At 41.9% G+C, this 12738-nt stretch overlaps 1 protein-coding gene across 1 annotated transcript in view; it reads left to right on the forward strand.

Annotated features, from left to right (window-relative positions):
- Positions 1-1777: 1777 nt before the first annotated feature.
- Positions 1778-12738, forward strand: part of LOC105005624 (ras-related protein Rab-26) — a 49828-nt gene continuing 38867 nt past the window's right edge. Inside the window, exons 1-2 of the mRNA XM_010863687.3 lie at positions 1778-2256; positions 4576-4686. Of these exons, the coding sequence (XP_010861989.1) occupies positions 2083-2256; positions 4576-4686 (285 nt within the window). The 5' untranslated portion in view covers positions 1778-2082. The remainder of the gene's footprint in view (positions 2257-4575; positions 4687-12738) is intronic.

Consider the following 12738-nt stretch of genomic DNA (forward strand, 5'->3'; position numbering starts at 1 on the left):
AAGTACAAGCAAGTAAGTCTAAACCTTTCCCACTGTCTCAGCATAACGATTATATTAAAACGGAATTGTCACAGTGATCAGTTTGCAAATAAAAAGGGGTTTACATGCACATGCACTAACTACTGAAATGAAAATGGATCAGACATGATAATAACCTATCAGAAAGCTAACAGTGAAGATACCATCATGTTCCAGAGGCAGTGAGCCTAGCTATTTCTGTCATTGACATGTTGACATAACCATAGTAACCAAAGTTTTTTATGGCATGTTGGGTAGGGCATCTGTGTAACATTTTGCCAACTGCTCTAGAACAGGAAATGTAAATTCAAAGAATTGTAATCTGAAGTCGATTGCAATAAATGTATTTTGTATCTGAATCACTCATGAAGTGGACATGACATTTGTTGCTATATGAAGTACTTGATATTAGTTGCTAGGAATACACACAAGCTGGTCGTAGGCTTATGTTTATTAAGTGATTATCTCTTGGGAAAAAAACTGTCAAATGGGGGCCTATTCAATATGGATAATGTTTGACTAATTAAAGTGGTGTGAGTTGTTCACAATTGAAATACTCCAGCTATTCTTGCATAGTAGGTTATGATTGTGAGCCTACAAAAGAAAAGAAATCATAGGAAACATTAACCAGTTTTCCTTCAACTTTGCATGACTGTTTACAGAATAAATAACATAAGTAGTGTTAAAGGGACATGTGCTAAGATTTAAATTAAAAAGATTACATTTCTCATTTTCACAAAACTCACCCTGTGTAATGATATATAAGAGTAAATCTTTCTATGTTAGTGAGGAAATTGCAATCAATGGGTTCAATGTGTGCAACAAATCCTTGGATATTACATTACATGCAATGACACCAGTCTACTAAGGCATGATGGCAGGTGAAATTACATCACATTTCATGGTAAATATGTTTAGGTTATTAAAAACGGGTGGGGGATTATGTGGGAAATGACAAGATTGCCATTAGGAATACGAATAAATGTACATGGTTTTCACAATACTCTAGCATTTCTAGAAAAGGTGCATTGTCTGTGATCAAATTAGCCAATTGACTTGTGAAAAAATAATTTCAGTTGAAAATTTATATTTTAAAATCAAGAAATCAATGTACTAATTGTAATTAAATGTTTAGGCTGGTTTCATTTTAATCACATCTATCAGTGTTAAAGTCTTGTAAAACGTTTCACTAGCACAAACAATCCCAAATGTGTTTATTTCCCCATATATTTGCTTTTCTTTACTAAGACAATCCCTCTGACAGGTGTGGCATATTAGTAGGCTCATTAAACAGCATGATCATTACACTGGCGCACGGGGGATCATAACCCCTCTCCAATATTACAGGAAAAGAGTGAAAATCCTGGAATCCACTGACCCTGACACCCCCAATAAACAATCCAAATCTACGACGTTGGTGCCGTTCCTATAGGAACATTTGGATATCCATGCCATAGCCTAGAAATGTTTTTTTTTTTTTGCGGAATTTGACTATGGGGACGGTAAAACACATTGCAGTTGGCCTACTTTATAATTTCTTATTTTTTCTTCAAGTTGCCCAATTTCCCAATAAAGTATCCAAATTTGGCAGTATAAAGAGAAACAAATTTCACCCATCAAAGTTTCTTTCCTATTTCTATTGTATAATGTATTTGAGATCTTAGCTGTTGAGAACCAAGCATTTCAATGTAGTTGGGGTGTTTACTGTTTTTGCACGATTGTCTTACTCAATAAGTAACTTACGCCCACTTTAATAAGCTTACCTAAATGCAGTAGTGTAACGCGTGTGCGCCACGGTGTAAAACGAACACGTAGTGCATACAGGGGGGAGGGAGATAGAATGAGTCTGTTTACATTTCTGGATCAGCACAGTTTGAACTGGCAGGGGATATTTCCTGGGCTACTCAACAATTTGAATGCGCTCCACGGACAAGCTATAAACTTGAATACGAGCTTATCAAAACTACGGGGACATGTAGCCTACAGTCGCGATTTGTGGGTACAGGTGAACGTTTTTGCATTCAAATTATAATCAACACACAAGAAAACGTTCAAAAGTTAACCATGTCCAGGAAAAAAAACGTGAAAGGCAAAGGGAGCTCCAAAAGCCCAAACGCATCTCCGAACAAAAGCAAAAGTGGAAACGGGATCGGAGCGGCAGCCACATCCAACGGAGTGGTCTATCCGAGCCGCCCCTCGCTCAGCAATAGTGGGGAGTTTTATGATATCGCTTTTAAGGTAACGCATTTTAAGCACAATATTATCCTATCCTCTGTGATGACATTTCGGTCACAGGCCACTTCGGTGTTGATGTAATGACAGGTGCATACAGCTGCGAGTATTTCTTTTGTTCTGTCTAATGAAGATATGCTCAACGATTAATTATATATTTTGAAAGATTTTTGTCCTTTTTTTGGTCGTGATTAAGTATTGTGTTCAAACCATGATATATTAATGTATTTGACTCTGCGCACGGCATGTACGACAATTAATCAAGAGGATATACATCTTTGAAGAGAAGGGAATTGATGGATGCCTGGCGCCAAAACAGCCCTGCTGATACCATTAACCAGGAGGTGTTTGGGCTCGAGGGTACCATCCTGAAGGAAAAAAAGAAATATGGGGAGAATAAGAACGCAAGACCTGTGGATTAGAACTGCGAGTTTCTGCCGCCTTGTCAGGACATGGTATCTGTAGGCTATAATGTAGAGATAAATGGCCTACTAATGCCTCCGCCTCGTGGGTCGTTGTCCCTGCAGGCGAAAAGCTTCCGGACAGATTTAATATTACAAATGGAGTCAGGGAATAGCCTGACTCCATTTATCCAGCCGATTGATTATAAACCTGCTGGACTCCCGCGCGGTCAATGGCAACCACCGCACGAACGCAATCAAAATAAATTGAAGGAACTTTATTCCAGAGACCCTGCTGACCCTGCTTTATTCCAGAGACCCCGGTGGTCATACGGGCGCCCTCCCTCCCAAACAACTAATGTTTTGCCAATCTATGAGCAGATTAAGTAATACTGAACTCCTAGGCCATCACTGCAGTCAGTCTTAAGGAGGACCCTCTTGTTTATATATTTAGGCCTACCAGTCAAAAGTTTGGACACGCCTACTCAATCATGGTTATTTCTTTATTTTTACTATTTTCCACGTAGAATAAACAGTGAATGCATTTATATTTTAGACAAAGTAGCCACCCTTGTGCCTTGTGAGGACAACTTTGCACACACTTGGGATTCTCTCAACCAGCTTCTTAAGGTAGTCACCCGGAATGCATTTCCAACAGTCTTTAAGGAATTCCCACATATGCTGATAACTCGTTGGCTGCATATATACTGTTCGGTTTATATACCATTCTGTATAGCATGAAAAGCATCGATGGTGTTATCAAAACTCTGAAAATGTAGAACCAAGACACATGTCGTCTAATGATTGATGTGTTTGTTTAGTTACATTATAGGACATACTAGTGGGACACAGCTGTGTCAATAAGGATATCGGATACAAGTGTGCACCATTTCCAACGCAGCAAACACGCCCACTGCTATTTGGTTGAACTGTCCCCTGCCGTAGGTGGAAAAGTGCAACATTCCTCAATACTTAAGTAGCGTGCTTCTCAACCTAAATGTACATTGACGGTTAAACAAAATAACGTCTCAAGTCAAGTTCTATAGTCTTTACAGCAATAATGAGTGAAGAACCCTGGTGCGTTAGTCAGTCGTGCCCTCTCTTCAGCGGTAGCTCTGTGGTTTTGTATGCGCTGAACTCTTCTGTTGTTGAAGTTTGTAAATTAACCCCCCACCCCCCCCGCACCCCCATAAGCTACAATTCCCATGCCTGCAAATACACACCACTCTGTGACACCCGTTTATAATTTCTTAATTGGTGTCATTTATTATGACCTTTGCCTTTTCTGTCATACGTTGTGTGTTCTTATTGTGTTGTATATGATGGATTGTGATTGTTGTCAGAGATGGGGTTTACCTGATGGCTGTGACAGACTCATCTTGCCTGGTTAGCCACCCTCATAGCTCCGGCCAATCAGCACACGCACAAACACTGCATCTACACAACGATTACTCCAGATTTGCTCTAGATTTGCCTTTCCCTCCGACTCCGAGAGGATGAACACACTTCTGCCATTGTAATTGATCACAGGAACTGATGTTTTGGGCCTAAGCAGACCTTTATGAATCATGAATATTATTTGACATCAGCAAAATCGACATGGCGGTTTTAAACTTATTAGTGTAGTGATTGAGAAAAACGCAAATTTAATTTAGAATGAGTTGTTAGGCCAAGACTCAACACCCAGACTCTGACAAATCACCTCTTGGTGTGGACTGTGGAGTGGAGCTTTAATGTTTAATCACCATTCATCTGAAATATCTCTGTTCCTCTCTGTCTGTGTGGGTGTGTCCCAGTGTCTCTCGCTCGCTTGCTCTCTCTCTCTCTCTCTCTCTCTCTCTCTGTGTGAAGGCTCTACGTATTTCCTAAAATGAGGCTAATAATGCCAAGAACATTAAGCACAAGGTCACACGTGTCTCTGCAGGTGATGTTGGTGGGAGACTCTGGTGTAGGGAAGACCTGCCTGCTGGTTCGCTTCAAGGACCGCGCTTTCCTAGCTGGCAGTTTCATTTCTACTGTGGGCATTGACTTTCGGGTGAGTGCATACACACTCACGCATTCATTCATTCATGATCTTTTATTTTCAGTGTTATTTTTCAAGGCTTTTCTCACCAGAATAAAAATCATAAGGATAGAGATGAAGTGGTGACACCGAGATGAAGGGTGGAGACAGGTATTGAACGATGATATCTGGCGGGGAGCCATATATACACTGTATGTGGACAAAAGTATGTGGACACCCGACCATCACGCCTGTATGAGCTTGTTGGACATCCCATTCCAAAACCATCCAAGGCCATTCCACGGCCCCTCCTTTGCAGCTATAACAGCTGCCACTCTTCAGGGAAGGCTTTCCAGAAGTTTTTGGAGTATCTCTGTTGGAATTTATCCCAATCCCTCAAAAGAGCATTTGTGAGGTCAGGCACTGATGTTGGACAAGAAAGCCTGGCCTGCATTTGCCGTTCCAATTCATCCCAAAGGTGTTCCATGGGGTTGAGGTCAGGGCTCTGTGCAGACCACTCGAGGTCCTCCACATCAACCTCATCGAACCATGTCTTTATGACCCCACTTTGTGCACAGGGGCATAGTCATGCTGGGACCCCATACTTTTGCCACAAATTTGGAAGCACCCAATTGTCTAAAATGACTTTATCCTGTAGCATTAAGATTACCAATCACTGGCACTTAGTGAACCCTGAAACAGCCCCAGACCATTATCCCTCCTCCACCAAACTTTACAGTAGGCACTATGCATTCTGGTAGGTATTGTTCTCCTGGCATCCCTCGCACCCAGATTTGTCCATCAGACTGCCAGATAGTGAAATGTGATTCATCGCTCCAGAGAACGTGTTTCCACTGCTCCAGAGTCTGACACTTGGCATGTGATGCAACAGATGATAGGTGATTTTGACACGCTAGCACTTCAGCACTCAGTCTACCATTTTCTGTCTTGGCTGTTGTTGCTACTAGATGCTTCCACCTCCACTAGCATTCCACCAATTATAGCACTGTTTTACTGTTGACTCTAAAATTTCATGAACTGACCTGTGGCAAAGGTGGCCTCCTATGACCGTGCCATGTTTTAAGTCACTGAGCTTTTCAGTATGACCATTGCACTGCCAATGTTTGTCAATGGAGATTTCATGACTATGTGCTGGATTTTGTGCACCTGTGAGCAATGGGGATGGCTGAAACGCCTGAACTCAATAATTAGTAGAGGTGTCCACATACTTTTGGCCATATATTGTATGTGCGTGGTGCTGGGTTGACCCCGGCTCCCTGAGCAAAGTTGAATCCCGTCAGGCACCAGGTTAATTTATTTATGCAAAATAATGGATAGGTGGACCTAAAATTCAGTGGCTTTTGAAAGTTACTTACTGCACACTCGGTTGTGTTATGGAAATATATTTATTAACACACAGTTTTGCCATCAATTTATACACAGCATTTCATAATGACAAAGGGATATTTGCCTACTGAATTTGACCATGCTGTTTGTTTTAGGATGAAGTAGAAACAATCTCAAACTTCAGGTGAAATTTATTCAGAAGCACTTGTGAACACCAAGGCATTAACAAAATCCAAAAGTGGTTTATTGAAATTGTATTTTTAAGGTGAATTCTCATTGAACTGACATCTGCAGCATTTTTCAGTGAAGCAACTTGGGCCTTAACTTTGAGATGCATTGCCTTAACACCTCCAACAACACGTTAGGCCACTTCTGGTTTCAAATCCAGAGACTGACGGGGCAGACTGCTTAGTTTCGTAGGAAAACCAGCTGTAGGATGGAAACTCAGTGAAATGCAAATGATGAAACATGTATTGTAAATGGAAAAACTGCCCATCTCACCATGCACACACACATAGTGGATAGTAATTTTAAATGTTATTTCAACCATATATCTAATTATTATCTTGACTTTAATGTGATTAAATGGGGTTTTTTGATGGTGTAAGGCAATGGGGTCATTAAAAATCATTTTATTGATTGGCTAATCATAATAGAGGCTCTCCTGAGTGTAGCTTTGAATGGCCATAGCTGAGGCAAGCTTCTGAACAAAATCAGGGAACCATGTATATCAATACCGTCTCACTTTAACATCAGCAAACATCGTTAAATGAGTCCAAATCTTTCTCTATCAGCAGCAGGACAATAATCCCTACCCAGCCGTATAAACAATGATGTTACCTTCTACACTGAATAGTTTACCCTGGTTCCAATCTACCTCCTGTGGAGACAACTGTACTGAACCAAACTGTATCCCCAGTTCCACCTCTGGGGTTCGTATATTTCTCCATTAGCGTTAACTAGTAATGTCACCAGACCACCAAAGCTGAAGGGTACAGATGTAACAGTTGTCAAAATGCTGTTGCAAACTGTCTACTTCCTCCACTGACAGTTTGACTGGCCCCACACTGGACGTGAAATGCTTCTTCCACTGACGGTTTGACTGGCCCCACACTGGATGTGAACTGCTTCTTCCACTGACAGTTTGACTGGCCCCACACTGGATGTGAACTGCTTCTTCCACTGACAGTTTGACTGGCCCCACACTGGACGTGAACTGCTTCTTCCACTGACAGTTTGACTGGCCCCACACTGGGCGTGAACTGCTTCTTCCACTGACAGTTTGTCTCACTCCACGCAATTTGTCTGACCCCACACTGGGCATGTCCTCTGTTTCCTCCACTGACTGTACCTTATTCATGTCACCTATAGACAACAGATGCATGTGCTTAAACAAGGAGACTGGACGTATGCACTGACGTTGAAATCAACTCCTTAGCCCCACTAGAACTCCTGGGAGAAATCCGCTAAGATGTGCCGTTTTAGTAGCCCATTCACATGGAAAAAAGGACGCCGTATTTTTCCAAAAACTCCTTTTCCGTAGCTTATTCATAGACAAAGGATGCATTTTCTTAAACTATGAGTCTGGACCTATACACTAGTGTTTGAATTAAAACCTTTTTGTAACCTAATCATTTGGTGAATTCTTTTTGCATTTTTCCAAAATCTCCTCTCGGTGTTAGGCCTCTTTTGTTTATCAGTTCTTCTGGTTGCCTTTTCACTATCCATTAAGTGTAATTGATTGTTACATTTTTTTATTTGTAGTTATGGTTACAGACTTTCTCCACCTCTAATTCATTACAAAAAATAGAAAAAAAATAATTAAACCAAGTTGAAAATGAATTTGACAGACAGCATTTTTTGTCTTCCAATCTTTTTCTCGATAATATCGTTACCGTGAATAATTTTGTCCACGATAATCGTGTTTTGAATATCTGATATCGTGACAGCCCTAGTACAAAAGGTACCAATTGCATAGCCCCATTGGCGACATTTCAAGCTAGCTGTGGAGTAGACCTATGGTACAATCTGAACTCTTTTACAGTGTAGAACTGAACATGTGTACGCCAAGACCAGACCAAATAACATCTTTACACACACATCTTTGTGAGGATATGTTCATTAGTCATTACCCTAACCTTAACCTTAACCCTAACCTCAGTAATTTAACTTTCTTGCCTAACCTTCAACTAGTCAATCACCTAACCCTAAATCAGGCACCCACATGGACGTGGATCTCACACCCTGACAGAAGACAAAACACCCCACAACTTTTTCTCCTCTTTTTACTCTGGCTTCTTGTTGAAATGTAATGAGTAAAGTGAATGACTCCCAGGCCGTTTCAGTGAAGATGGATGCCGGATATGACACTCATTCACTGTATTTCTGCAGAGTTTACATAGCGAGCCATCAGTCTGATGCCTTTAGGATAGGAGATTTGTGGCATGTGTGGTTTGTAGATTTGACCTATTGTCGTATGTGTCATGAATGTGTTTGGGTTGTGTGGGAGCTTTTGCCATTTAGTAGCCTTCTGTGGAGATGTGTGTTTGTGTTGGGCGGATGAAATGGTTCTATAGTGAGTGAAGGGGAAGGAATGGGAGGAAGAAAGTGAGATGGTGAAAGCTCGACACTTTTAGACCAAACGCTAACAGGCACATGAACAATGCACTCTAATAGGAGGTAGAGAGGAATAGAGAAAGAGAAGCCAATTTAGCTCAGCTCTGAGGCTCAAAGTGGCCCTCTCTCAGCTGTCACCTCTGAGCAGATGGCGGTTCTTTCTTTCTTTTCATTCTTTCTTTTCTCTCTCTCTCATCGCGCGCTCTCTCTCTCTCTCTCCCCCACCCTCTGGTCTGGTAACTCCCTGGAGACCAGCAGCAGCACACTAGTTAATCAATAAAGGACCTACGCATCCATAACAGAGACCGGCGAAGGCAGGACTCTGTGTCGTGTAGCATGACAGGACTAACTGACCAGTGACCAAACAGTGCCAAGGGAAATGGCAGTGTGGCGACGTATGGTGTTGTGTACATAATTAGATGGAGCTGTTAACTCATCTGGGCCGGCAATGGATTTGAACCGGAATGGTCTCATTTTAACCCTCAAGCTACCGATCCAAATGTGATTCATTCAGTTCCTCAATGTATTTGTTGTCAATAAAGCTAAATCGTTGTTTAGTTTTTCTGTATCTTTAAAAGACAATGCAGGAAATGAATCTGCACCATGAGTGGGTGAAGGTGGAGCTTCATCAGTGAGATTTAGCACATAATCTGCACACCTGGCTCCCCATGTTATTTGGGGAGGGTAAACTTCAGCATTGCTAATTTGTGATGTGTAGCACTGTCGCTATCACTATAGTAATCAACACTGGCATGATAGTAATCAAAATGTGTGATGTTTCAAGAACGATGTGATTGAATTGAATCAGTGTCGTCTTCACCTCTGTCTGGTGGCAATTCGTGATGGTCCAGGTCAGGGATAGCACTTTCTAATGTGACCGCCAAAGTGTCATATTCAGTAAGTAATAGCCGTAGCCGCTAAGCTATTCATGTTCATGACACGAGTAGTAGCCGCAGCCACTTAGCTACAACTGTTATCAGGGGCGCCGTATAGGGGGGAAAAGTGAGGACAATTCCGAAAGCCCATTACTGATAGGGGCCCCAAAAAATAGGTAACAGCTGCGCAGAGGGGGCCCAATTAGATTTTTGTTGTCATGGGGCCCAAAATTCCTGGCGGCGCCCCTGACTGTTAGGGACACTCACGCTATTTTCCTCCATCTTTCTTTTTGATGTCCCGCTCACATATGACCTTTATATATTTTTTAAACTTTAAACTCAATCTCTTGTGTAGCATAGCAGGGTCAGGCTGACTGAAACATAAATAATGTATTAGAATGCATGATTTAATTTGAGTATAATTTTAGGGAACACGATCAAAATGAATAAAAAATTTAATAAAAAAATCTCAGGAACCTAGCCCTTCTGGGGTCATCGGTGACTGCCTACCTTGCTTAATGGTAGCGACCGCCACTGTTTTGCCTTGTTTGTCGATTATGTAGGACTAGCTAGTTCTTCAAGTATGAAGTTAAATATGAGGAGGATGCTGTAATGCATCTATACACTTGAAAACGATGTCAACTCCAAAATATAGCGCATACGTTTTCCAACGCACTGAAGCTTCCTTTACCTTTCATCGTCTTTAGTATGGTAAAAGACAAACCTATCTACCTCCATTATAACCATTACCCTAAACATAACCATTTAACTAAACATTGCCCTTTTCCTCATGGGGATCACGAAACGTCCCTACAAGGTCAAGTTTTCCTTGTTTTACTATCCTTGAAGGTGCAGTAAATCCTGACCAAACAAACAAACACACACACATGAGACAGGGAAGTAAAAGTCAAATGGTGGAGGTGTCATTATTTCCTCATCTTCAAATTGTAATTAATCTGCACCCAGGCTTCATCAGAGAGGTGCTATGGTGATTAGAGCACCCCTCAGGTTTATTATGTCCTCTGTGCTTTAGTTGTTTCAAGTTTATTGGTCACAGGTTAGGCACAGTTAATAGCAGGTGTAGAGAAATGCTTGTATTTGTGGCTTGTAGCAATGTAGTGGATATAAAGGACAATCAGGTCAAAAGGTGGAATTAAAAAATATGTAGTAACAGTGAAATCAATAGAATATTATGTTCCCAAAAGTCAGTTGTGTACATCTGTTAGCCAATTTGGACAGAATGCTCTCAATAGCTCTTAATAGTTAACCTGTAGAAGTTAGTGTCTTCGGGTCCATGCTGAATTTACTCTTTTTCCAGTACTCCAAGTTGTCTTTGAGGGAGGTTATTCTCCTGACAGCATTGCTTGACTGGGCTCTCAGAACCCTTAATGACAGCAGAGGTAAGGGCCACGGAGGTGTTTTAGTCTCGCTCAGACACCTTGGCTTTCTTGGGTGCTGACATGATGGTGGACCTCTTATCTCATGTGGTGTTTGACTGTGTGGTGTAAACACACTTGGAAGTACCACTGTTTTGATTGTTTCACCGTTTTGATGGATCCCTCTGCAAGAAACGCGGGCCCCCCGGCGTTGCATACATGCATCTAATGGTAGGAACTCCACACAGATGGAACAGAAAGACCTACATTCCTGCACGTTATTGACAAAGCCCACCGAGAGTCCCCGGGTCCTGGCCTTGTGATAAAAGAATCCTCTGGATGAAATGTGATTTTGTATTTTGCCACGATCTTGTCCTCCTGTGTTCTGCTTTCATTTCCTTTTGTTCATGAACAAAATGCTCTGAGGCGTTTGTTTTTAAGTAGTATGTCTCTTTTGACATTGTGTATGCATGCAAGCACACCGTGAAAAACATGCATTTACAAAAGGAATATTAACCAGAAATCCATACAGACCAATTACGGTCCTCTATACATGCGTGATGCATAAGACCCCGGACTTGACCTGAATGCCTTCAGAAGGGTCCATCATCTCCTTGTAACTAGCCTGCAGGGCACCCGTTATGCTTTATGGCACGCAGCTCCACAATTACCGTAGGCCTATGTGGTATCTAAAGGAAAACAGAGGGGGGTAAGGGAACACCCCAAGCCAGCCACCCAGCTTCGTATCCCCCTTCTTAGTCCTGCAGGATCTACGACACCCTACTGTGTTGCTGTCTTGGTGCACCAGGAGCCAAACCAGTGAACCAGACAACCGTCGGGCTACTTTGTGCAGTCCGCCTATGATCTCTTGTGTACAACAATTTCTCTGCTGTTGGTATGCGTGTGTTTTTGTGCGTGCGCATGCACGCGCGTCTGTTTTGTATGACCTTATTTCACTGCATTCTATTCTTAGAACGTAAATGGCATTCCCGGAGAATGTCATGTTAGTTTAGATGACATTTATTGTCTTGTGGTCAGTTCGGCTCTGAGTTGCTGCTTTTCAGGGAAGATGACTTTATGCGCCACAGCCAACGGTGTGGCGTTATCATAACGTTGTTCATCTGCATTAAGTGCGTTATCGGTGCCGTCCTTGTCATAGCTGTCATTTGCCGTTTTCTCCTCATTGTTACTTGACTTTTGCACTGTCAACGCCTCGCCCATTCACACGGCGTACATTTCCTTTTATTCTCAACATTTGTTGGCTCCTTCCCACCCCTAGCGGCGCAGCCTGTCAGCTTAGCCTCCTTAATGTCAGCACAAACCGAGTGTGGCCTTTTTCTTTATCAGACAGACAAACAGAGAGAGTACACAATTAACGACAGCCTCTGATCCAGGGTCAGTGGTGCGGGCTGGCAGAGCAGCAGGGTCTCCAGTCTTATCTTTATTAGACCTCTGCTGCTAGAGTTGTTCTCTGTCTGTCTGGAGACTAGTTGCTCTAAAGCAATATGTATTTGTGTTGTTTTACCAAGGTTCATTGTATGTATTTTTTTATCCAGAACCAGGCTAATTGTTTTTCTAAGGCTTCAGGAAAAGAGATTGACAGCTTTAAGCAATAACGCATTCTGAATTCTATCTTTCCACAGATTGAAGAGTTAAAAGATTTTCCCACTTGAGAATAGGTTTGGAAGCCTGAGATGTGTGAAGAAACACACTCCCAGATCACAACAGGGAAAACGCTAGAACATGCTGAAAATCAAGGCCAAGTTTGCTTTATGATTATGCAAGCATTCATTTCTATTCAGATTTATGTATTTGTTATTCATACTATTTCCTCTCCTCCTGTTTTGGGAGGTACTTTATTCCTTTATATT

Source organism: Esox lucius, chromosome 5 (assembly GCF_011004845.1).
Source record: "Esox lucius isolate fEsoLuc1 chromosome 5, fEsoLuc1.pri, whole genome shotgun sequence".
Classification (NCBI taxonomy): Eukaryota; Metazoa; Chordata; class Actinopteri; order Esociformes; family Esocidae; genus Esox; species Esox lucius.